The sequence below is a fragment of the Miscanthus floridulus genome, chromosome 5, assembly GCF_019320115.1.
Source record: "Miscanthus floridulus cultivar M001 chromosome 5, ASM1932011v1, whole genome shotgun sequence".
NCBI lineage: Eukaryota > Viridiplantae > Streptophyta > Magnoliopsida > Poales > Poaceae > Miscanthus > Miscanthus floridulus.
In genome coordinates, this window is record NC_089584.1 from 103,653,330 (window position 1) to 103,678,799 (window position 25,470).

At 49.5% G+C, this 25,470-nt stretch overlaps 1 protein-coding gene across 1 annotated transcript; it reads left to right on the forward strand.

Annotated features, from left to right (window-relative positions):
* Positions 1-19,485: 19,485 nt before the first annotated feature.
* Positions 19,486-21,365, forward strand: LOC136452845 (myb-related protein Hv33-like). The gene is made up of 3 exons (XM_066453432.1): positions 19,486-20,033; positions 20,150-20,279; positions 20,370-21,365. The coding sequence occupies exons 1-3, from the start codon at positions 19,892-19,894 to the stop codon at positions 21,019-21,021; spliced, it is 924 nt and encodes a 307-aa protein (XP_066309529.1). The 5' UTR covers positions 19,486-19,891; the 3' UTR covers positions 21,022-21,365.
* The last annotated feature ends 4,105 nt before the right edge of the window (positions 21,366-25,470 follow it).

The following is a 25,470-nucleotide window of genomic DNA, read 5'->3' on the forward strand; positions in this document are numbered from 1 at the left end:
AGGGGAGGATACTCGAAGTCGGCGATCTCGTACTCTGGAGGACCCAATCAACGAAGAAAAAACACAAACTCTCTCCACCATGGGAAGGGCCCTATACGTTGACCGAAGTAATCCGACCGGGCACCTACCGACTGGAGGACAACAACGACAACGTTCTCACCAACACTTGAAACATTGAACAGCTACGTCGTTTTTCCCCTAAATTTGGTCTTACCGCTTTTTAGTCAACACTTGCTCCTGTAAAAACACCCCAGCCCGAACATTTTCAGCCCGGGTCGCTCAGGGGCTCCATGAGGATACAATACTAAATATTACCTCTCTTTTTTACTATCACATGGTAAACAACTTTGTCCCTGACGGAAGCACATTCCATTCATTTGATTGCCCTACATGACTCTGTTCTTACTCCCAACCAAACGCACCCCGTCACGACCTACGGTTACAAGCAGCCGAGCCCCGCGGGCCATGCCCAGGCTCTTAACAGCTGCAGCCTATGGAACTAACGGGCAGGTGCGAAAAAGAAAAGGATACAAAACAAAAGTTATGCCAGGATAAAAAACAAGGAACGGATAGTGTGGTTCTTTCACAAAAACAAAACTGATGCATTCATTGATACAAAAATTATTCACACGGGGCTCACCCATAACTATTACATTTTTTTCTAACTACTTCTAATCTAAATACTATTGTGGCCCCTCGACGACATCGCCTGACGCCAAAAGAGAGACTACGACACACACCGCCAGACGTAACCACCACTACAGGGGCCCCGCCCGGTTCCGATCCCTCGACTTCGACGAGCGCAACAGGTACCTCAAGGGACTCACCCGGTTTCGTCCCCTCAACTTCGGCGCACGCAACGTGTACCTCAAGGGCATCACACCCATAGATGCTCAGCAGAGGAACATGGAGCTCCTGACCTTCTCATGCAGTCGAGGCTGCTCCTGGGTAGGGACGCTACTACCAAGGTATGCCCACCATGGCTAAAAGAGATCTCATCAAACTTTATGAATTGGCCAGTCTGAGCAGCTGTAGGTGCAGAACCCTCCACCGGCACGATCTTGAGCAACTTCCCCTCCGACAAGGCTCTCTCGGTGAAGATCCACCGGAGAAAGGCCACACATGACTCCATCCCAAAGAAGGCCTCGCAGATAAATCCAGCACGCCACCCCCTTTGGTGGAAGCCATCCCTTCTCAGGCAAAGACGCCCAGCACTGCCCTAGGCAGCCTCTAGCTCATCATCGCACTCTGGATTCATGAAAGGATCTGTAAGTCCTCCCCCTCGCTCACTCCCTCTCTCACTTAGGAATCGTCGTGGCATACAGGCACTCTCGGTGAAGAGGAAGAAGAAGGAGAGATAATAGTTGAAGAACAGGCAAAGGACTACGATGGAGAGCCCTCTCCCTCCCCCTATTTAAGGAAGAAACACCACAGTTAAAGAGGGGCAAAAGATCAGAGCAAAAAACTCTCTCCCTTCCCCCATTCAATGCGGATGGGAAACGATGGGACACACCCTGACCGATGGGACGCCCGCTGACCGATGGAACGCCACCTGGTCAGACGGAACGCCGCCTGGTGAGACGAGACGTGGCCTGGGTATGCCCACCACTATCGCATGACCAGGCACGAAAACTGAAGCATCACCACACACAGGTAGCTCTTCGCACCTCCAAGCGGGACTTGGAAAAACCCAAAACGGGATCTCCGCCGGAAGAGACCATCGGGCTTCCTAAGTCGATCGAACGGCTCAGAAAAACACATCGAGAGACAGGAAGGGAGCGAAGGGATGCCCCATGTAGGCCATGTCGACTCCATCACGAACGACAAGCATGGGTCCCGATCGGACATTTTCGACTGGAGGTCCTCAAACCCCATCACTCGAGTCACCAAGGTAACACTACCGACCCACTCTATTTCTTTATAATCATTTCATGCATCCATACGCGCATTCATTCCATACGCCCGTGCCTCCTAGACGATTTGGGCCCTAAACCAACCAGGGGCTCAAGAACTAAGCATCGCACGTGCAGCGAAATGCATCACAACACTCCGTGTTGCGTCACGAAGCGATAGTTGCCTCATTCGACATGAGCAACAACAGAGCCAGGGGAGAAAAACGTAGATGAGTCCCATGCGGCCCTCACCCAGTCTGGCAGACAGGGTAATCTCAACCTTCTCGTTTGATCCTAAGCCTCTACCAAGCCCATAGAATCTCCATCGAGGGGAGGCCATTAGACCACCCGGGTCGGTCTTCGGAACGACCCAGCCATCTGTCGGGTTGTAGATAAAGGAGCAGTGGAATGTCACAAGAGGGCTATGTCGACCTCGTCATGAATGACGGACCTAGATTCCACTCGATCATACCCGTTAGCGAACTCACCGAGCACGTCACTTGAGCCCAAGCGATCGGGGCATGCGACAAAACTCAGCCCCTCCGGTTGTGAGAAACCGAGGACGGGGTAAAGCACACAACTCAAATTGACCCCTACTAAGGCCTGGGTCTGAGACCCCAAACTTGTCCCATCTGGCTACACTTCGACTGCACACCAAATGCCTCGGTCTGCGACCCCGAACTCGCCCCATCCGGCTACGCTTCGACTTCACTCCAAAACACCTAGGTCTGCGACCCCGAACTCGCCCCATCTGCCTACACTTCGACTGCACACCAAACGCCTGGGTCTGCGACCCTGAACTCACCTCATCAGGATCCACGAGCTCCGGCTCGCCCGATCCCTAAACTAACTAAACTAGCTGCCTCGGCTGTATAGGTTGCACCAAGCCTAGGATCCATTACTCTGACTTGCCCGATCCCATGGTGCGCACCGATGCCAGGACCCGCGAGCTCCATCTCGTCTGATCCCTTAACTAACTACCTCGCCCGATCCCACGGCGCGCATCGACGCCAGGATCCGCAAGCTCCGTCTCACCCGATCCCTAAAAAACTAAACGCCACGGCTGCGCAATGATGCCTTGGTTGACAACTCCCTCTCGACTAAAAAGCACGCACACACACCCGCTGACAAACACCCCCTAGATGATTCTGCCTGAATCGCCCGGAGGCTCGGGGGCTACACCCACAGGTGCGCTCGCGTGCATCCGCTGACAAAACAAAAATCTCCCCCGCTGGCAACATGAAAACCCCCTAGATGGTTCTACCCGAACCACCCAGGGGCTCGGGGGCTACAACCGCGGGTGCACTCGCGCACACCCGATGTCGAGGCAAAAATCCCCCAAACGATTCTGCCCGAATCGCCCGGGGGCTCCTGTCGGGTTCATAAACCAGGGTCCCTCGCGGACCGGCTTCCCAACAAAGGCTCGCCCCAAGCAGACAAACACTCAACTCATGGGCCGGCCCAAGTATCTGAACAATAGGCCAGAAGGGCAATCCAATCACCGACCGAAAGGTCTGGCCAAGGAGGAACGGCACCCGCCTTCCGACTCTGGCCCACCTCTCCGACCGGAGTGCTCACTTCAGTCTTCAGCACGTCTCCGGACGGTCTCTCCGACCGGAAGGCCTGGCAAAGCACTACCTCCAACTCCGACCCCACGTCTCCGACCAGGGTATGCAAAGACCCTGCTCACTGCTCTTCTCCGACTGACGTAACCAGAGCCAACTGGGACCAACCGATCGGGGACGCCCGCTCGGAAAAGACCAGGGACGAACAGAGAAAGCAAGGCAGGGCGCACAAGTCAAACTATGGTACCAGGGACCAAACCCTGTATGCCAGCAGAAACAGTACTCTGCAACCTCCCTGAAACACAGATTCGGATCTCAAGCACATGCTTGAACACTTAGTTCATAGCGGAGCTCCTGTCGCTCTCGGCCCTTCCGACCAGAGCCGACCGGACCTCTTGTACCCCGCATCTTTCTTCTTCTCGTTTGTAACCCCACTGCAAACTTCGAGCACCTGGGCTTAGCAATAAAGTCACCGACCGACTCAAACTGGACGTAGGGTACGTTGCCTGAACCAGTATAAATCCTGTGTCATTGAGTGCTAGGCCACCTCCGATCACAACGTACGGCAAAACTACAAATATTTACTTATTGATCACTTTCTACACCAACAACTAGTAAATGCTCCCGACTTATAATTTAACATGCATGGGACCTGCTCCCAACTTGATATCCCGAATATCAATAACTACAAAATTTGTGTATTTATCTTACAGGGAACCAGATCTAGGCGAGGTACACGCCTTCGCAGGCTACCTTACTCGGACCACTACTTCGTTGAGTGAGGTATGTGCCTCCGCGGACTGCCCCTCGTCGACAACTCGTCGCCACCACTCTCGTTGGCCCTCATCGACGACTCGCCATCGTGGCTCGCGTCGATAACTCGCCGCTGCTGACCGCCTCGGCTCTCGTCGATAACTTGCCGCTGCCTCGGCCCTCGTCGTCAATGGCTCCGACCATCGTTGTCAGCATACACGACGGTTATCACCATCAGTATGCAACGGTCCCGGTCGTTCCTTCTCACTACACGGACGGGTGTCCACGCTGCTACCTTACGTCCGCTATAGAGATATGTCGTTGATGGCTCACATCCCTACGACTAATGTCACATCTATTTTACAAGGTACACAACCTAGCGTTATTCACACCTTCGACAAGTAGCCATGATGCTACTTTCTAAACTATGAGATAGGCCGGCTATCCACACTGCTACATATCTCTCCAACTATGATGTCGCCACCCGGCACGCAACCTTGATAAGTTGCATACGCTGGATACTGGGCTGTATTGGCTTTTTGCGAGGTACGCCGACTACTTGCACGGCTATACATCTCTAACTACGATTGATATCACTTGGTACACAATCTTACATTGCATACGCCGAGTACTTGGTTGTATTGCCCCTTCATGAGATACGTTGACTACTCAGTCGGCTCATGTCTCTGCGGTTGGTGTGTGCCGCTAACCGATATTTAGTTAACGCTATTTCATGTCATCCTAGGTAGGGTGATTCCTGGAAGTAAGGTATCTGATTCATTCGCTATAGGGTGGGATCCTAACAGTGAACAATCGCTACAAGATCAACCATACAGTGATCGGGGGCTTGTGGGACATAGTCCCCGGGTACTCCGTAAGGAAGGGAGAAGATCTGGTCCGACGAGGAATTCTCTAAATGTAATTATAGTAACATTGCTACCATATAATCCTACTAGGACTCTTACATTGTAACCAGCTAGGAGACTTACCTCCTGGCATATATAAAGGAGGGCAGAGCTCGCTAGATCGGCAGAGGCCATAACACACAATCATACCAATCAATCCAACATAAAAGGCTACATGTCAACCGGACGTAAAGGCTGTTACTCGATTACGAGGGCCCAAACCACTATAAACCGTTCATCTCTTTGCATTTACTTTCAAATTCTACATACGTCAAAACCCTTCAAACATCGTCCCAGATAACCCCACGGGTCATCAAACACACACCGACGCTATCTCAAATCGTCCGAACGAGGGAATCAACGTCAGATACCAGACTTACCAGTACAGCATGCTGGACGACTTACGTAGCAGTTGTGTCGTCCGGCTACCTGCACCTCGGTCGTATGTACTAAAACTGGAGTTTCCTTGAAGAAATGAACAGGTACAAAAAGCGGAAGCTAGCTAGACGGGGATATATAGGACAGATACACACAGGTTGTGTCGTTGTGTCGAACATATTATACACATGTAACTGTCGCCCTTTTCTTGCCCTGCGCTTTTCCCCCATTGTGGGTGAAAGAGGCCGGCCGGCTTGTCTTTAATCACTGTTGCAGCTACCTCGAGTGAAAGGGAAACCCTAGCTGCTTCTTTCCATGCATATGGCGAGGTAACTTCTCATCAGAAGAATTGGGGAACAAGCATTATATTGTTCCAAACGGTACAAGCTGGAACTACCAGATTCAGCAAATTCTTGACACATATGCCTTGAGTTTCACTCACCATGCATACAGCACTACTGGAAACCGGCACTTTGCCGAGTGCCTGCGGTACTCGACAAAGCCCGAAATACACTCGGTAAAAAATTAATCGACAAAGAAGCCTTTGTCGAGTGCCGAAAAAGCACTCGGCAAAGATTTACACTCGGCAAAATGAAAATGTGAAAAAAAACCCCCCAAAAATAATAGCAAAATTTTATTTTTCGGGGGAGGCCGCCACCGGCCAGCGCCCGTCCGTCCATCGAAGTCGCTGCATCCCTCGCATGACTACTGCTCTACCACTACGCTACACTGTCACTTGTGTCAAGATTCCGTTATCTATCCTCATATATTATACTAAATCGAGAGTAAATTGCTTGTTTGAGGCCCTAAACGAATTCAAATAAAAAAGTGGTCAACTACAAAGTTTTATAACTTTTCGAGATCTACAATTTTCATTTAGGAAGTTTTTCCATCCGAGGTCGTTTGAAAAATTCGAATTTCAAATTTAAGAGATTCAAACGTAGTTTTGCATGATAAGATGATTTCAAATCAAAAGGTTGTCAACTACATAGTTTCATAACTTTTGGAGATCTACAATTTTCATTTAGGAAGTTTTTCCATCCGAGGTCTTTTGAAAAATTTAAATTTTAAAAATTTCAAATTCAAACGTCGTTTTTGCATGACAAGATGATTTCAAATCAAAATGTTGCCAACTACAAAATTTCATAACTTCTCAAGATCTACAAAGTTTATTTTGGTCATTTGTTCATCCGACATAGTGGTAGTAACATTGTTCACAAATCTTATATATCTCTCTTCTACTTTCATGAAACTAATATGAGAGATATGAGAGAGATGTAGATTTTATGAACAACGTTATTGTCGCTTTGTCAAATGAAGAAATGACCAAAATAAACTTTGTAGATCTTGAGAAGTTATACAACTTTGTAGTTGAAAAGTTTTTCATTTGAATTCATTTAGGGCCTTAAAAATTGCTTTGAAAAAATGATTTGCCGAGGGCAAAAAAAAATGCACACGGCAAAATGCCTCTTTGCCGAGTGAAAAAAAAGGCACTCGGCAAAGACGCATTTTGCCGAGTGCCAAAAAATGGCACTCGGCAAAATACATCTTTGCCGAGTGCCGAAAAAAAACACTCGGCAAAACCATCTTTGCCGAGTGCCGAAAAAAACACTCGGCAAAGCCGTCTTTGCCGAGTGCCCGATAAAATACACTCGACAAAGCTTCCGGCACTCGGCAAAGTGCCGGTTTCCAGTAATGCAGGTTTGTTGTTTACCTGACAATGGCCCCGTTCGCTTCGCTGAAGAAAAAAGCCGAAATACTATTCTGGCTAAAAAAATAAGTTGAAAAAGACGAATTATAAGAGAGGCGAACAAGACCACTGGCAATGCTGAATATCATTTTTTTTCTTGGGAAACAAATGCCAAATATGTAGACAATTATTGGTGAATGCTTTCACACTTCAGCGCGCATCTGTACTAAAGTCAAAATCCTCAACCAAACACGCAGAAATGGTCGCCAAGCAGACATCCGAAGAAACAGGTCACCTGTCTAATAAGTGACTGAAGAATGCAAATGCATGGGTACGGTGCTTCAATGTCCATGCATGCATGCAACAGTTGCAGCCGAGCTGAGAAAGAGCACGTACGAGTGCACAACCGTCAGGCCTTCTAGCTAGGGCAGTACCTAGGACCTAGCTTTAAGTCCCTAACTGAAATCTAACAATTGGGGGAGAAGAATCGATCGATGTACGACATCAGCAGGCTGGAGACGCTAAGCGCGAGCCTGATAGGTCACCAAACGCCCACACGGCCGTGCTTGCTAGCTACACTACACCGGCCCGGTCGTCTCCGGGCTACGCTAGCTAACCTGCATGCTGCTTTCTCCAACGCACGCTAGCTCTCCAGCCATCGTCCCCCCCGGCCGGCCGCTACATCATTGTCGTCGACAATCCCTTGCGGTTGCAGGCCTCTCCTTGGCAACTCCACTTCTGTCATGGCGCCATACTACACTAGCTAGCTATACTGGCGGTTGCCATCATTTGGCACTGGTCTTCAAGTTGCACTAACGAGGGGTACTAGCAACTAGCTAATCCCTGTACTGAACCGCGCTTAAACAAACAAAGTAGTAGCTACAGCAGTTCGGTCGTCGGTCGTGTGTTTCGTGTTTCCCCTCGTGACAATAATTAATACGTCATTTATATTGTGAAGAACAAGTAAAGTAACAATAATAGTGCCGTCGTCTTCTCATAAGAAAAAAAAGGTCTGCATGCTCTGCTCTGCACGGCAAGTTCAGTTTCTTGCACTCACTGATTAAAGAACAGCGGGAAAAAACCCCCAAAAAGTTGGCATACACGACATGAGCTCAGCGCTCCATCATGCATCATGCTAACTTTGGGCGTCTGTTTTTCTGGCGTGCGAGCCAAGTGCGGATTCTCTCCTGCATGATGCAAAGTAATCTGCTGCTTTCCTCACGTCTGAACGTGCAGCAGGGGCATACGCCGAAAAGGCTCCCTACTGCTGCACTGTAGCCGCGGCAGAGGCGGACGCCGAAACGCTCCCCTGTCGCACTGTAGCCACAGCACGGGCAGACGCCAAAGTCAGTCTTGCTGTCGCATCTAGTCAATATAGCGGCATGACAGTCTGACATGTTTGTATACTAGAATTAGATGGGTAGAGTTGTATTTATAGCTTCCCACTGCAACTCAGTAAAAAGAGCAAGTTCAGTTTTGCCATCTCCTCTGCAGAGCTCCGACCAACGCTGGTGCTTGTGCTGTGTGTGTGCTCTGTTCTCCCTCTCATCTTCTACCTCTAGCCATAGTGTGTGGTCGGCTCACCCATGTGAAAGATCCAGGGGCCAACAAGTGGTATCAAAGCCGTACAAGCGCCGTCACCGGACTAACCGCTGGCGATGACGGACGGTTTGGAGATGGGCGACAGCAGCGGCGCTACTGTGGCTGCCCAACCACGACAGGAGGTCGTCGTGCGCACGGTGCGGGAGGTCAGCGGCACCAGTTGGCCGACGCTGACTCGCACCAACTATGGTGAGTGGACGGCGACCATGAAGGTCAAGCTCAGAGCCCGACGGCTCTGGAATGCTATTGACAAGGGCACCAATAACGAAGAAGATGACATGTCAGCGTTGGAGACTATCCTAGCTACTATGCCAGCGGAGTACAGAGAGCCATTGGGGGCGAAGAACTATGCTAAAAAGGCGTGGGAGGTCATTGCAGTGACGCGCGTCGGCTCCGACCGCGCAAAGAAGGCGACGGCCCAACTACTGAAGCAGGAGTACGCCACTCTCAAGTTCAAGGATGGTAAGTCGGTGGAGGACTTCTCCCTTCGCCTGTAGTCGCTCATCAGCAAGCTGAGGAGCCACGGCGTCACCATCGACGAAGAAGAGGCGGTGTCCAAATATTTCCACTCTGTGCTGGTGAAGTACATCTAGATCGTTCTCTCTATAGAGACGATGCTGGACTTGTCCATCCTCACCATTGAGGATGTAATAGGCCGTCTGTGGGTGGTGGACAAGCGCATAGAGCAGGCCACAACAATGACGGACAACGGCAAGCTACTACTGACAGAGGAGGAGTGGGCTGCCCGGATGAAGAAGTCTAGGAAAGCCTCCTCCAGCCGCGATGGCGATGGCAAGTGTCGCAGGCTTCTTCGGAGAAGAAGAAGAAGAAGGTCGACCCCAACGCCTGTCGGCGTTGCGGGAAGATAGGCCATTGAGCAAAGGAGTGCCCAAATCGCAAGCAGGAGAAGAAGGTTAAGGCTCATTTAGCACAGGCTGGTGAGGATGATGAGGCCACTCTCCTGATGGCGACATTCTATGCATTGCATGACGTTGAGACCAAGGAGAAGGAAGGGGTGTTGGCGGTGGAAGGGCACGATAAGGCTCTAAAGGCTGTCAACCTCGACGAACCACACGCCTAAGTCCACCTCGAACGTGTGGGCAGCGAGCAGGAGCAACGGTGGTACCTGGACTCCGACGCCAGCAACCACATGATGGGCTCCAAGGAAGCCTTCTCCGAGCTCGACGGCAATGTGACCGGCACGGTGAAGTTCGGTGATAGCTCAAGGGTGGCGATCCGAGGGCGCGGCACCATCATCTTCAGGTGCCTGAACGATGAGCACCGAGCGCTGACAGATGTGTACTACATCCCGTAGCTGTGTTCAAGCATCGTTAGCATCGGACAGCTGGACGAGCACGGATGCGAGGTACTGATCGACAGCGGGATCCTGAAGATTCAGGATCGGGAGCGGCGTCTTCTCGCGAAGGTAAAACGCTCATGTAATCGATTGTACCTGTTTGACTTGAAAGTGGAGCAGCCGGTGTGCCTGGCAGCATGGCACACCGAGGAGCCATGGCCATGGCATGCCTAGTTCGGCCATCTCAGCTTCGACACGCTCGGTCGGCTGGAGAAGATGGTCCGAGGGCTGCCCCATATCAAGCACGTAGGCGAGTTGTGTAACAGCTGCCAGGCCAAAAAGCAGAGGAGGCTACCATTCCCAAAGGTGGCCAAGTATCGCGTTGCGGACGCTCTCGAGCTCGTCCACGGCGATCTCTGCGAGCCAATCATGCCAGCCACAAATGATGGTCGGCGGTACTTCCTCCTGCTCGTGGATGATTGCAGTCGCTATATGTGGCTATAACTCCTGACGAGCAAGGACGAGGCGGCGGAGGTGATCAAGAAGTTCAAGGCACGCGTGGAGGCGGAGAGCAGCAAGAAGTTGTGCGTACTGCGGTCTAATTACGGTGGCGAATTCACTTCAGTGGAGTTCGCTGCGTACTGTGCGGATCAGGGTGTGGTGCGACACCACACCGCGTCGTACTCACCATAGCAGAATGGCGTGGTGGAGCGGTGGAACCAGACGGTGGTCGGCATAGCTCGATCCATGATAAAGGCCAAGAGCATGTCGGCAAGGTTTTGGGGTGAGGCGGTGATCACGGTGGTGTTCATCCTCAACCACACGCCCACAAAGGTCCTGAAGGGCGTGACGCCGTTCGAAGCTTGGTATGGGCGCAAGCCTAGCGTGTCCTTCCTCTAGACAGTCGGGTGCATCGGCCACGTCAGGAAGATGAAGTCAGTCCTCACCAAGCTAGAGGACAGAAGCACACCAATGGTGCTCCTAGGCTACGAGGAAGGTACCAAAGCGTATCGGCTCTATGACCCACGCAGAGGCAAGGTGGTTGTCTCACGCGATGTCGTGTTCAACGAGAAGGTAGCCTAGGACTAGGACAATCCGGGCACAGGGAAGCTGGTGGCTTCACCAGCACCTTCGTCGTTGAGCACTTGGTCATCCACGATGGTGGAGACACTGGAGAGGAGGTGTCGACCACTCCAACAATAGAGCCGAGCACTCCAGGAGTGGTGTTGAGCGGTCCTACAGTGGTGCTGACTACTCTAGGACGGGTGTCGAACGCCCTCGTAGAGGAGCCAAGAGGTCTTGCAGTGGTGCCGACCACTCCAAGACAGGTGTCGAGCACTCCTGCAGTGGTGCCGACCATTCTAGGAGTGGTGACAAGTGGTCTAGGAGTAGTGCCGAGCACTGCACCCAGGGGGCCAAGGACTCCAGGTTCTGTGTCGACCACTCCGACGGAACAGGGGACTCCATCGACGCCGATCGAGTTTGCCTCACCTCCAAGCGACATTCACCGAGTTTGTGGATGCCTTCCACGATGGTGAGGAGGTGTGGTTCCACAGGCTAGACGATATCATCGGCAGCAAAGGGTCCTCAGGCCTGGTGGGTCGGCTACTCAATGACCAAGAGCTGCTTCTCGTCAGTGCAGAGGAACCACCCATGTTAGCACTGGCTGAGCACGATGCAAATTGGCGACGGACGATGCTCGAGGAGATGAAGGCAATCAAGGAAAATGAGACTTGAGAGCTCATCGATCCACCTCTAGGGTGTCGTTCGATCGGCCTAAAGTGGGTGTACAAGGTCAAGCGGGATGAGTGTGGCGCCATTATCATGCACAAAGCGTACCTCGTCGCTCGAGGCTTTGTCCAGCATGACTACGCGAGGGCATCGACTTCGTGGAAGTCTTTGTGCCAGTAGTGCGCATGGAGTCTATCTGACTGCTGCTGGCTTTGGCAGCAGCGAAGGATTAGCGCGTCCATCACTTGGACATAAAATCGGCCTTCCTCAATGGTGAGCTGGTGGAGACAGTCTTTGTTAGGCAACCTCTAGGTTTCGCCATCAAGGGAGTGGAGCACAAGGTGCTCTGACTACGAAAGGCGCTCTATGGGCTGAGGCAGGCCCCGCGAGCGTGGAACGCTAAGCTTGACGTCACGCTGGGCGAGCTTAGGTTCACACAGTGCGCAATCGAGCACATGCTATACACGTAGCGATGGGGGAAGGAGGAGCTCGTCGTCGGCGTGTATGTGGATGACTTGATCGTCACCAGCGCACGTGCGGGGGACATCGACAGCTTCAAGTGCGAGATGGTGGCTCGTTTTCGATTGAACGATCTCGGCGCGCTCTCCTACTACCTCAGCATCGAGGTGAGATAGGGGAAGGAGGCGCTCACGCTCGATCAGAGAGCGTACGCCTCAAAGCTATTGGAGCGGAGCGGTATGGCTGAGTGCAAGCCATATGTGACTTCGATGGAGGAGCGGCTGAAGCTGATGAAGGCTAGTACCATGGCGAAGGTAGATGCTACACTCTATAGGAGCATCATTGATGGTCTACGCTACCTAGTCCACACGAGGCCGGACATTGCGTTCTTCGTGGGCTACGTCAGCCGCTTCGTAGAGAATCCCTGAGAGGATCACTGGGCTACGGTGAAGCGTCTGCTGCGCTACGTCAAGGGGATGGTGGATCAGGGGATCGTCTTTCCCAAGACTGATGGAAGTGGTCTACAGCTCACTGTGTTCAGCGATGCAGACATGGTGGGGGACATCGACGGATGGCGGAGCACCTCTAGCGTGCTCGTCTTCCTCGGGTCGGCTCCAATCTCATGGCTGTCGCTGAAACAGAAGGTGGTGGCGCTGTCCACATGCGAGGCAGAGTACGTGGCGGCAGCCACAGCGACGTGCCTAGCTATGTGGCTGCACTGGCTGCTGGGCGAGCTGACCGGTGTGGAAGCTCACCCACCAACACTGATGGTGGACAACCAGTCCGCCATCACCCTCGCGAAGAATTTGGTTCTCCGCGACTGAAGCAAGCACATTGACATCAAGTTCTACTTCCTCAAGGACTGTGTTGATGGAGGGTAGATCATCATCGAGTTCGTCGAAACTGGTCGGCAACTCATGGACGTCCTCACCAAGCCACTCGACTGTCTTCGGTTCACAAATCTGAAGAAGATGATCGACATGGTGGAGGTTCTAGGGTTAGTAGCAGGATTAGGGAAGAATTGTAAAGTAATCTGCTGCTCTCCCATGTCTAAACGCGCAGCAGGAGTAGGCGCCGAAAGGGCTCCCTGCTGCTGCACTGTAGCCGTGGCAGGGGTAGGCGCCGAAAGGCTCCCCTACCGCACTGTAGTCACAACAGGGGCAGGCGCCAAAGCCACCCTGCTGTCATATCTAGTCACTGTAGCAGCATGATAGCCTAACATGTCAGTGTACTAGGATTAGATGGGTTAAGTTGTATTTATAGCTTCCCACTATAACTCAATAAAGAGAGTAAGTTCAGTTTTGTCATCTCCTCTGCAGAGCTCCAGCCACGCTGATGCTTGTGCTGTGTGTGCTCTGTTCTACCTCTAGCTATAGTGTGTGGTCGGCAACGCCGGTGAACAGTTGGCTCACCCGTGTGGAAGATCCAGGGCCAACACATGATAATGCAACTTTGTTGTGAGTGTGTGATTAGGGCCCTCGCTTTTAGTGTACTAAACGCTGAATGATTGTGCAATTGATCCATCGCCGGCATCCTCAAGGCAACGAACGAGATCGATTCGTAGAACTGAACATCTGTATCGCACTTTAATTTCCCTTTCTATTCTAGCTAGTCGTCGTACAATCAATTATTGTCACGTGCGTGCAAATATGACCTGGAACTGCTGCTTGTTTTGCAGCTACCTGGGACCCTCCGGCCGGTTAAGTATTCGTTCCATCGATCCATCAATTTAAGCTTTTCTTGCAGCTGATGAGACAGAAGCGGTTATTATGTGATTTCCACCTAGCTTTCATGCAAGAGGTAACTTTCAGCTTTTCACAATGTTTCTAGAACTAGTATGATGCTCTCTGCTCAGGGCATTTAATTATCATATCATCAAATTCACGCGACGTGTGTACACATTTTGTTCACAGTAGCAATACTGTTGTGAAACCAACTGAAGACGATTTACTTCAAATTAGATAGGTATCAACCGTCCGATGAAGACCCAATAACAGCAGAACTGTAAAAACATTAATTTACCGGTTCTGGTAAAATTAGAACTGTTACACTACGCCGACAAGACATCGATGCCAATGCGTAACAAGAACCGCTAGGTTAAGCAGTCCAAGTATTATTCACCAATCTTTCACCATAGATACATCTGTGAGTAATTATCCATGTCGGTTTGTATTTATGAGCCAACACGTATAGTTATGCTGACTCTAGGTGACACACACGTATATACTATGTAACTTGAATTTTATCTTCCTTATATGAAATTCATACTCTCTCTATCTCTGAATAAATAGATTTCTAACACAAAATTTGTCCACAAATGAAATCGATCTCTAGGTGACTCAACGGTACACTGGCCCATTTATTTTCCTTAAAGTCCCCTAATATTCACTGGCTCCCTCTTTTCCACCAATCCAGGCTTGAGCTTCTACAATTGGATGAGTGTAGTAAATGCTATAATTATTGTGTAACTCAAATAAGTGTACAACTACTCCAATTAATGAAGGGTAGTATGGTATTTTCTCTATTATACTAATCTATCCTAAATTTGCTAGGAATCTATTTATTCAGGGATAGAGGGAGTAATTTTTTTCACATGGATTCTGATGGAAACGTGTTTTATAACAAGAAGGAACAAAGTCCCTTTCTGGCCTTCACATTTATCTAATTTTGCCCACTAGTTACAAATCCGAATAGGTTTTGCACCTCAACTGTCAAATTTGACCTCTCGGCTTGGTTTTGGTGGTTTCCTGATGGTTTAGGCCCACATGTTCGCATAGATCCACGTGTAAGATACTCCATTTCTCTCTTGCCCCCTTCCTCACTATCTCTGCCTCCATCTCCCTCTCCCCTCACTCCTATCTCTTTTCTCCACCACCGCCTTCTTCACACTCCATCGTCCATGGCACTGTGCCAGACCGCACCAAAGGTGGTGTGTGCACGAGCCCTCCACTACATCCCCTTTTCCCCATTATCTCCCTTATCTAGCACACAACAATATCAGCTATGTAGTTGTCTCCATGCATGGCCATTGTCCACAAGTGTGGTAGGTAGAAGCACACGGTGGCAGCATATCGAGGTCGGCCTCAGAGTCTTGGATGTGATCTTGAATGACTTGAGAGGGTGGATGGAGTGTAGAAACACTTACTCTAACTTGTAACAATCATTTGTCACTCCGGCACACTGAAACAAAGTGAAGCAACCTTATATATATAGTCCAATTCCATTCAAAGAACCATAGTTGGACAAAATGTCAGAAGGTTTCTCCTGGATCCATTCAATTGGTAATGGAGATCCGCTGCCCTCATTATTCTCGACTACTTTAGTTTGAGAATCCTAAATGACTTCTTTTTGTTCGGTGTACAAGTTATGTCTAGTTGTCTCTAAATCTTTTAATAAGTCAAAAGTATCAAAACCATTTTTTTCAATTATGACACCCATATCATAGGTAAAATTTGTAATTTCTTCCATTGGTAAAGCAAACAACAGGTTACTATGTGAATTGCTACCTTCAAAAATTCTCTTCTTACCCATCTTTTCATTCTTCGCCATGATGGTGAGGGTAGTGTCCTTCTTGATCCTTTCGCTTCTTCTTCTGTCTTGGAACTATTGATGGTTTTCCTTCTCATCATCTACCTCCCCTTTTTCTGTTTTTATCCTCTACTTCCTTTTGAGCTAATTCTTCCTTGTCAATTTCCCCACTAGGATAATTAGTTTCTTGAGTGTTGATGATGATGCCATCAGTGACAAAGACTTTAGGAGATTCAGTTATGATTTGCTGTTCAGCCTCACTTTGTTGGACTTCAGCAACCTTAGCTGATAGGAGCTCACAGATATTCGCTTTGTTCTTGCTATAAAATACCTCTTTCATCCCTTGCTCGGAACTGGTTTGGGTTAGATTATTGACCTTGCTTTGAGAAAGATTGTCCCAAGTCTCCCATATCCTCAATCTGTTTGAACCTTTCACAAAAGGAATCACTCTTAGATTTGAATCTTCCAAAGTATCAGGAATATGCACCTTCTCCCCTTCTTCCATCATAGGATGACCCTTAAAAGCTTTCTGAGCATTACCCAATAGCTTGTTTTTCACGACTTCCTCCACCTTAGTAGAAGCAGAAACTAAGGTTGATGTAGACAACTTGGGAGGAGCAAAATACATGGCTTGCTTTCCCATCAGTTGTCATGACTCCCCTTTGCTAATTCGTCCATCTTCAATCCTAGTGGAGTCAGTTTGGTTTGTTTTATCAAATTCATTCCCTGGTTTTTATCTTTTTTAGGAGGTTTGTTATCTTCCCCAACCTTGATCCCACTCTTAAGAATTTTCTCATTTCCTTCTTCTTGAACTTCCCTTTCAAATACAAAGTCAAATAAGCACATACCAAGAGCACCTTCAACATACTTTGGTACCTTAGAAACATCTCTGCAAAAGCTATCTTTAATCTCACATAATCAAACCTAAATCTAGCCCTTTCATCAACTTCCATAACTTTACCAACCAACCCACCAACTTTAGTTAGAGTCTTGACAGATCTTTGATCAACAAGTATATCGGTAACTCTAAACCAATCTTGTTGTAGTTCAGCCTTAATACCACCAGGAGGGTCAAGGTTCAATGTTAATCTGAGCTTCAACACTTCTCATGATTAGAGTTTTGAAGTAACTCCACTCCTATACCACCTTTGCACTAGGAAACCTCATCACAAACTTTCTCTCAGTAATGGGCCTAGCATTCCATCTCCAAACATTTGTTCCAACCAAGTTCATGAACTCTAGTTTTATTATCTGTTTAGTTGAAACCTCCCCTCTTAATAAAGAAATAATAACTCTGCTAACCTTTTCTTTAGACACCCTAGGGTCAATGCACTCATCAATGTAAAATAAGCTATGATCTTGTACTTTAGCAGCACAAAGTTCGGGTCCAAAATTCCATGGTAGACATTTTTTACGGTCATAAGTAACATGATTGCTGAAATCACATATCTCACGAATCATCCTACAACAATCTCTAGTTGCATGATTCCTCAAGCCACAAATTTCACAAGCCCTCTAAGACGAGTGACAACAGCTACCTCAGTTTCCATATTTGCTGGTACGATGTCGCCACTTTGAGCTTCGCCACCTGATGGGATCGACATCTTTAGGCCCCTACCGATCCCGTTTCTCCTCACGCATCTTCTCGCGGTGTTCACACCAGAATTTCAGTACATTATAGCTTTCTTGATGATTTTTTGCTATTTTTTATGATTAAATATGTATTTGTGTGCGTTGTCGGTGTGTATATATATTTTAGACTACGTAAGGTTCAAAACGTCAAGCGAAACATTTTTGTTGGGCTTCTTGCTCGGAGTGTGTGAGCAGAATTGTTTTGCCACCTCAGTCAGTTCTGGTTCGGAGTAGTTCCAAAGATGTTTAATCGTTCAAGTATCAGAAGGTTTGACCACAATGCAAGATGCCGACACGTGACCGAAATTCGCATTGTAACTGGACTAGAGAGATTTGATCCAAATACTGAACTACTAGTGTACACGTCTTAAATAATTGCTAAAAATCCGATAGCCGGGATACCAAACCGACAGCGTTTTTTGCTGTTTGATGCACACATGTTTGCTAGTCCGTCCCCGCGGCCGTCCCGGGCGGTGGACCGACGCTGTGCGCGGGGCGACGCCGACGCCACAGCCGATACTGTCGGCGGCTGCACCGCACAGCATCAGCATCGGGATCGGGGAGACAGGGAAAAACGGCATCAGCATCGTGGCGTTCGGTTGTTATGGTTTCGGCTGGTTTTGGATGATTTTGAATGGTTGAATAGTATTATGTGAGAGAGAATAAGTTAAAATAAACTCAAAGCAGCTGGGACCCTCCCAGCAGGCCAGTTAAAGATTCCGCTCGACCAGGATGGGACGCGACAGTCGGCAACCCAAGAATGGGATCGATGCATCGCTGGGCACGATCCACGTCTGTCTAGCGCAGCGTGCGCACCCCCGGCGCGGCCTGCTGGCGGCGTACGGACGTCGTACGAGCGGCTGGGGCACGACCGGCGTGGCAACCGGATTAGGCAAAAATTTGCCTTCTACAGTAAAAGATTATGTTTGGACACATGTATGGAATACTAAATGTAGATGAAAAAAAACTAATTGCACAGTTTTCGGCAAAATCGCGAGACGAATCTTTTAAGCCCAATTAGTCCATGAAAAGCCTTAAGTGCTACAGTAACCCTGTATGTGCTAATGCCCGATTAATTAGTATCATTAGATTCGTCTCGTAGTTTCTTGATGGGTTCTGTAATTTGTTTTTTTATTAGTATCCAAAAATCCCTTCCGACATCTTTCCGATATATTCGATGTAACACATAAAAATTTTCACCTCCCCAACTAAACACACGTTATTAGCTTGTTGGTGTGACTGTGGGTAGTGACTAGTGAGTGGCGAGATGCATGGAACGTGCACTTAGGCCGCGTTTAGTTCCGGCTAGATTCGGCGCCGGCTGAATTTGCCGGCACTGTAGCTACACTGTATCGTGTTGTTTTTATTTGGTAATAATTGTCCAATCGTTGACTAATTAGGCTCAAAACGTTCGTCTCGCAAAGTACAATCAAACTGTGCAATTAGTTTTTTATTTCGTCAATATTTAGTACTCCATGTATATACCGCAAGTTTGATATGACAGGAAATCTTTTTTTTTATAGTATCAAAGTTGGGAGTTTTTGGTGAACTAAACAAGGCTTACAGGTGTTGCGTTTTTCCGAGCTCCCTGACGAGGGAGTTTAATGATGGTACCGTACCACGTAAAACCGTGTGCCGTGAAGGCAAAAAATCTTGGTCATATCCTCAACCAACCCCAGCTTTTTGCCTCTGTCTTTTCCTTTCCCTGTCGGAGTGGCCTCTCTGCTCTGTTCTGTTCACTAGGAACTCCATTGCATGCTCTGTGAGTCTGTCTCAGGTCTTGTTTAGTTCCCATCAAAATTCCAAGTTTTTTCACTCTCTCTCCATCACATCAATTTTTGGACGCTTGCATAGAGTATTAAATGTAGGTAAAAAAAATAACTAATTACACAGTTTAGTTTAAAATCACGAGATGAATCTTTTGAGCCTAGTTAGTCCACGATTAGACAATATTTACCAAATAAGACAAAAGTGGTACTATTCATCAGGTTGAAAAAACTTTCGATCTAAACCAGGCCTCAAGGCCTCAGACTCTCAGTGTCTCCCTCGTCTCGGGAAAGTCTCTCCTGACTCCCCGCGCGCACAGAGCGCCATTTTTAACCCCACCTTCTCCCACGAACCGGAGTATCTTAAGCTCCAATCCACTGCAACTGCAACTCTCTCTCTCTGCTCGATCGGCTTGCTTCGAACCCACTTGATCGCTGCGTCGTCTCCGGGGCCGGCCCTCCCCGTACGTGCGCAGTTCTCGGCACGCTACCCCATATATACCCCCGGCCGCTCTCGGCGGATAGAGATGCACAGGCACTGACGCGCGCGCATACCGACGACGGACTAGGTAGCTGCTCATCAGCTATCCAGATCGTTCGTTGCTCCTTCCTTCCTTGCTTCCTTCCCTCGCCATCGGCCGCGCCCGTGTCGGGCGGAGGCGGACGCGTGCGGGAGCAGGAGCAGGAGCGGGAATGGGACGCCACGCGGCCTCCGGCGGCGGCGTGCAGCAGAAGCTGCGCAAGGGCCTCTGGTCGCCCGAGGAAGACAAGAAGCTCTACAACCACATCATCCGCTACGGCGTCGGGTGCTGGAGCTCCGTGCCCAAGCTTGCAGGCATGAACGCACGCAAGCGCCTGCCGCCTCTAGCTATCCATCATCCATGCATCTTGCTGCTGCTTCTGTCTCGCTGACCGTCGTCCGCCATTGATTCCGGTGCGTGCTACATACAGGGCTGCAGAGGTGCGGCAAGAGCTGCCGACTTCGGTGGATCAACTACCTGCGCCCCGACCTGAAGCGCGGCAGCTTCTCGCAGCAGGAGGAGGACGCCATCGTCGGCCTCCACGAGATCCTGGGGAACAGGTACACACAATGCGTTTCGGATTAATTTCGCAATGTTTGTTCGGCGACACCCTGCTCATGGGCGGCGTCAATGTATTTTTGCGGATGCAGGTGGTCGCAGATCGCGTCGCACTTGCCGGGCCGGACGGACAACGAGATCAAGAACTTCTGGAACAGCTGCCTCAAGAAGAAGATGCGCCAGCGCGGCATCGAACCCAGCACCCACAAGCCCATTTCCGCCAACGCGGCGGCATTGGAGCAGCCGGCGTCGCAAGAGCGCAAGCCGTTGGCCACAACCGCCGTAGATGGCGGCTTCGACATCAAGCGCCAGCACCAGCAGGTGTTCGACCCGTTCCCGCTGACCGACAGCTTCGGCGGCGGCTTCGACGCGGCTGGCGCCGCATTGTATGGCCACATGGGCGGCGGCGGCAAGCAGAACGCGGCCGCGTTCGTGGACTACAGCAGCGTGCTGGACGTTTCGGAGAACCTGGGCTACGGCGAGAGCTCCAGCAACAGCAGCAACTGGAACTGCGCGCCGGAGGCGAACAATGCGCTCGACGGCGGCGACGCGCCGCTGCACTGGGCCTCCGAGAGCAAGGCCACTCCCCCCTTCGCCGGCTACGGCGGCGGCGAGGAGCAATCGCTCGAGGAGCACAAGTTCCTGCTGCCCTGCCACGGGCAGCAGGAGCAGAGCCTGCCGCATTTCGACTTCGACATCAGCCGGGGCGCCGTGGTCGGCGAGTTCAACCTCGAGTTCTTCTGAAGGTTCAGTTTGTGAATTTCAGCAATATACTATATAATTACCGTATATATACACTGTATTATTAAAGGCATTTCACACGGAACAATTGGGAGCTTAGAGACCGTGCTTTGTTAATTTCCTCTAGTCGTCCTCACTCCTCCTTAACAATGTTTTGCTCTTCTTTGTTTTTATGTTTTCTCTCTGTCTAAAATAAAGGCATATATACATATATATACAAATGAGTGTAAACACTGTGTAGTAGCTATATATTAAGGTTTTGTAAGAATACATTTCTTACTTTCTGTACTCAGTTCACTGACTATTGGCTATGTTTACTACTACCAAAAAAACACTATACTAGTTTTGCCTTGTGTATTCCTGTTCTGAAGAAGAAAAGAGAAGGTTCTCACTAATTGCTTAGGCCGTCGCCATCATGTTTTCAGCTTTCCTTGATTTGTGTCTTACGAAAGCAATGAGGAAGAAAGCTGCACCGCTAGAATCGGACATGCCAGTCAATTTCAATTATTTATTTAGGGAACATATCTGGTGCAAATCAACCATCCCGTGCAACCTTGGAAACTGTGAATCTGGGCCACAAGATGCTAATCCAATGGACAGGGTTAGAGGGGGCAGGGGGTATTGAAAAAATGGCCTGCTGGTGGGTGGGGGGGTGGGGGGGGGGGGGCTTAAGCGCAAAATCTCACCTTTAATCCTGTCCATTGGATTTGCATCTTATGACCCAGATTCGTAGTTTCTAAGGTTGCACGGGGTGGTTGGTTTGCACTAGATACGTTCCCATTTATTTACGAGTACAGATGCTTTATATTTTTTTCCACGAACATCAATTTTGTGGCATTGTTAATGCTGCTGTTAGCTTGTAATCTAATTTTCCTCCCAAATGCCACTTTTCCTAGAAAGGGCGCTAGGGCATGCAGGCAGCACTGCACTGCACCCAACAATATACCGTTCAAAAGAAACCAGTCCAATTGAAATTTGGTTCAAATTTCAAAAAAAAAAATTACTTCAAATATTCTCCAAAAAAAAGTCAGCTTTTGGCTTCAATTTTTTCTAGGACAACTGAGAAAATCGAAAAAAAAAAATCCAACGCCGCTATCTAGGAGCATTTTTTGACAACAATTTCTTAACTGCAATTACTTTGTTTACGTGTAATAATGCTTTTCTCGACAACAATTTCGTGGTGGTGTTAATGCTGCGGTTAGCATCTAGGAGAAGTCTAATTTCCCCTCCAACACGCTGCTTTTGCGAAAAGGTCCTAATAAAGCATTGACCGCTGCCATGACACTGAATGATGTAGTAGTATAATTCAGTCGTGTTGGGAGAGAAAGAGAGAGGACGAGTGCAATTAAAGAAAGACGTGAACAACCTTTGCTGATCCATCGGGGCACCCATATTTTTCATGCATGGCAACAAGTCACAAGAGTAGATGGACTAGCAGGTGGACGTAAACGCTCTGTTCGCTTCGCTTATAATCCGTACTTTTTCAGCGAACGAATATTATTTTTCTCTCACAATAAATCAGTCAATGGTACTTTCAGTCATAGTTTATCAGTCAAACGAACAGGACAATGACGTTGGTGTAGTCCTTGTCTTATTTAAATGGGAAATTTAGGGGAGTAGTACAAGCCATGGATTTGATTTTTCTTGGAGGAGGGAGGGTCATGAAGAATTTTTTTTTTCATGTACACATATAGGTTCCACTTTCCCAACAAATTTTCATTGGCTTAATATTTCAACATTGTAGATATGTATACTTGTCTCAAGGAAGTATGTTCGCCTATAACTGGCAGGAGTATTAACATTGAATATAGTAGAACAAAGAACAGAAAGCGACCTTCTCTTGCTTCCCTAGAAGGATAGCCAGACTTTCAAGACACCAGGAGACATCTAACTAGCACCGCCGGCCGCATCACACCATGCCAAAGAAGATAAGGAGGGAACTCAGAACCACCGTGCTCATGGCTACTTTGGAGCGCACCATTTGATTGATTCTCGTGGCACCCAAGCTGTGGGCCTAGCTTTTCATGCTAGTTAGCGCGCGGATAATTATTTTGAGACTCGCCACAACATGGACGTAGATCGCCAAGAAGCAACATACCACAGGGGTAAATAGTCGTGTTAATCACTTGCCCTTGTTGGTTTGCTAGCTACTAATACTCTCACTTACATTTACATTCATATCTATCACTTGTGTGGTAGTTATTTGGTATAGTAGATCTCTAGTTAGTTGTAGTTTTAGTTGTAGAGTAGCTAGTTCTTAGTGTCTCACTAGTTTAGCTAGCTAGAGGCCTAGAATTGCTTAGTGTAGTTAGTAGCTCGTGTGGTGTTGTAATTTAGACTAGAAATCACTTGCTACTAGAATTGTGTACGGGCTTGCTTGGTTGTTGTAGAGCTAGAGCAAGTAGTGACTATTATGATCATTTGTTATACTAATCACCTTTTCTCTAGTGTTGTGATTTTGTAGAAGAAATTTTTTTAGGCTATTCAACCCCTCCTCTGGCCATCTAAATCCTACCTATAGCACTTGGGTAGCCTCGTCTGCCATCGATTGGGATGCATCAAACTCGCTAGATTCATCCATGGAGGTGACCAAAGGTGCAGGCCACCACTGCCATCGAGCTGTTGCTCTTCCTAGCTGACGTTGTGGCCTTGCTCTTCTTAGCCAGTGCGGTGTCGTCGCGCTAGACATCTCGGGCTAGGAAAGGTGGCGGAGACCCCAGAAGCCACATGTGGAGACAATGATGGATTTTGGTGCGCAAGATTCATAGTGCGCGTCCCTGCAACTGAATCCCCATATGGTGTCGACTCGAGACACCTTATACAAGACGCTCCCCCAGCAGGCGACTGCATGAGAGCACGAGCCTTCCTGTCACCCAGTGGGGTGAGGAATTCATCATTTTTCTATACGCAGACCCTATTCTTTGTGCCCCTAAACCAAGAGGGCTGGGAGGAATTGAGGGGGATTTAAATCCCCTACAAGCTAAAATTGTCCTCAATCCTCTCTGATCCCCATAATTTAGGAATGAAATGAAGTGGGCGGGGGTGTTTTTACAAGTCTCGCAGTGGTGTTGTACGTGGCCTTAGTGTCATGCGGAATTTAAATTGGTAGCAATCGATGGGCCATGACATTGGACACGATGTGAGTCGATCAAGTTTGTCGGAGTTATGGTGATGGCGTTGCTTGCTTGACGTCAGTATCTAACCGCAGGTAGCGACACAAGCACTGAACGTAGGAGGGTGGCCAGGAACATCGTGGGCATCATGTTTCCGATCCGAACGGGACGGCCATAAAGGCCGTCACAACAGAGGGGCCGGCGAATATGATCTTCAACAATACCGTACGGCTCAAGTAGCACGCCAGAGCGTACTACAGTCATCAACCCCACGCCGACGCTGTCCTTGCCGGAGCTGCAGATAGAGGCGTACAGGAACATTACAGGCACGAGGCATGACAAGAACAAGAGGCCTCCAGCTCTCCTTTTACACGCATGTCACTGACCAATTACGAGATGAGCAAGCCAAAGCCAGCATACGTGTAGAAAAATTACGAGATGTGCAAGCCAAAGCATCCGAGCCAGCTGATCTGTCTTGCACTGGCAGTCCCAGTCATTAACAATCAATCGAGGGGCCAGCCGGTGGGGGGCAGACTACAGAGCATTCCGACGAGAGATCGGGACAGCACGAAGAGTCAATGATTTGGAGGGCACAGTTCGGCCTCGATCGGCCCATTCGGTGCCCCAAAACAGTGGCGCGCGACGGCGAAGAGGCGAAGAGCGATGTCCACGCCGCGAGCGAGGGGCCGAGGCGGCTCATCCTGCTCTGCTGTCTCTTGCTCTCGTCGCGGCCGCGGTGATCGGTTGAATGCGCGACAGGGCCTGCCCCGCCGCTGTTCTGCCGCCGTACTGGCGCTTGGGGTTGGCGCGACATGGATGCCAATGCATGGTCCTGAAGCGGCGACCAGGCGTCTCACTGTAACCGGGGGCTGCTTGCACAGCGTATCAGCAGTTCAGCACATGTCGAGGAAGGCGGCGATTCTCTTGGATTTGATCACGCTGTTGGGCGGTACAGCAGCAACAGCTACACTCGCTCCCGCTGCTTAGCTGCTAGTGCTAGAGATGGCCGATGGGGATGTGCTGCACGCGCGGGCCTGCACGGATCAGCCCCGATCGGAGCAAATCTTTGCGTGTACGAGCTGCGCAACAGCGAAGCAGGCGCACGCGCCGCTGTCGCCGCCTGGGCCGTGAGGTTCTCTCGCTCTACCGGAGCCCGGAGGATACCCATAATCCGCCAGCCCAATCGTGGTGCCGAAGGCCGCCATTCCGCCACCCGGCACCGTTCTCGGCCCACTCAGCTCGGGTGCCGTCGTGCGCCACGGCACGGGCTCGTGGATTGTGGACCCGTGCCGTTTCCTTCAAGTTCGCGATGAGCGGACTTCGCCCGTCGTCGTCCCAT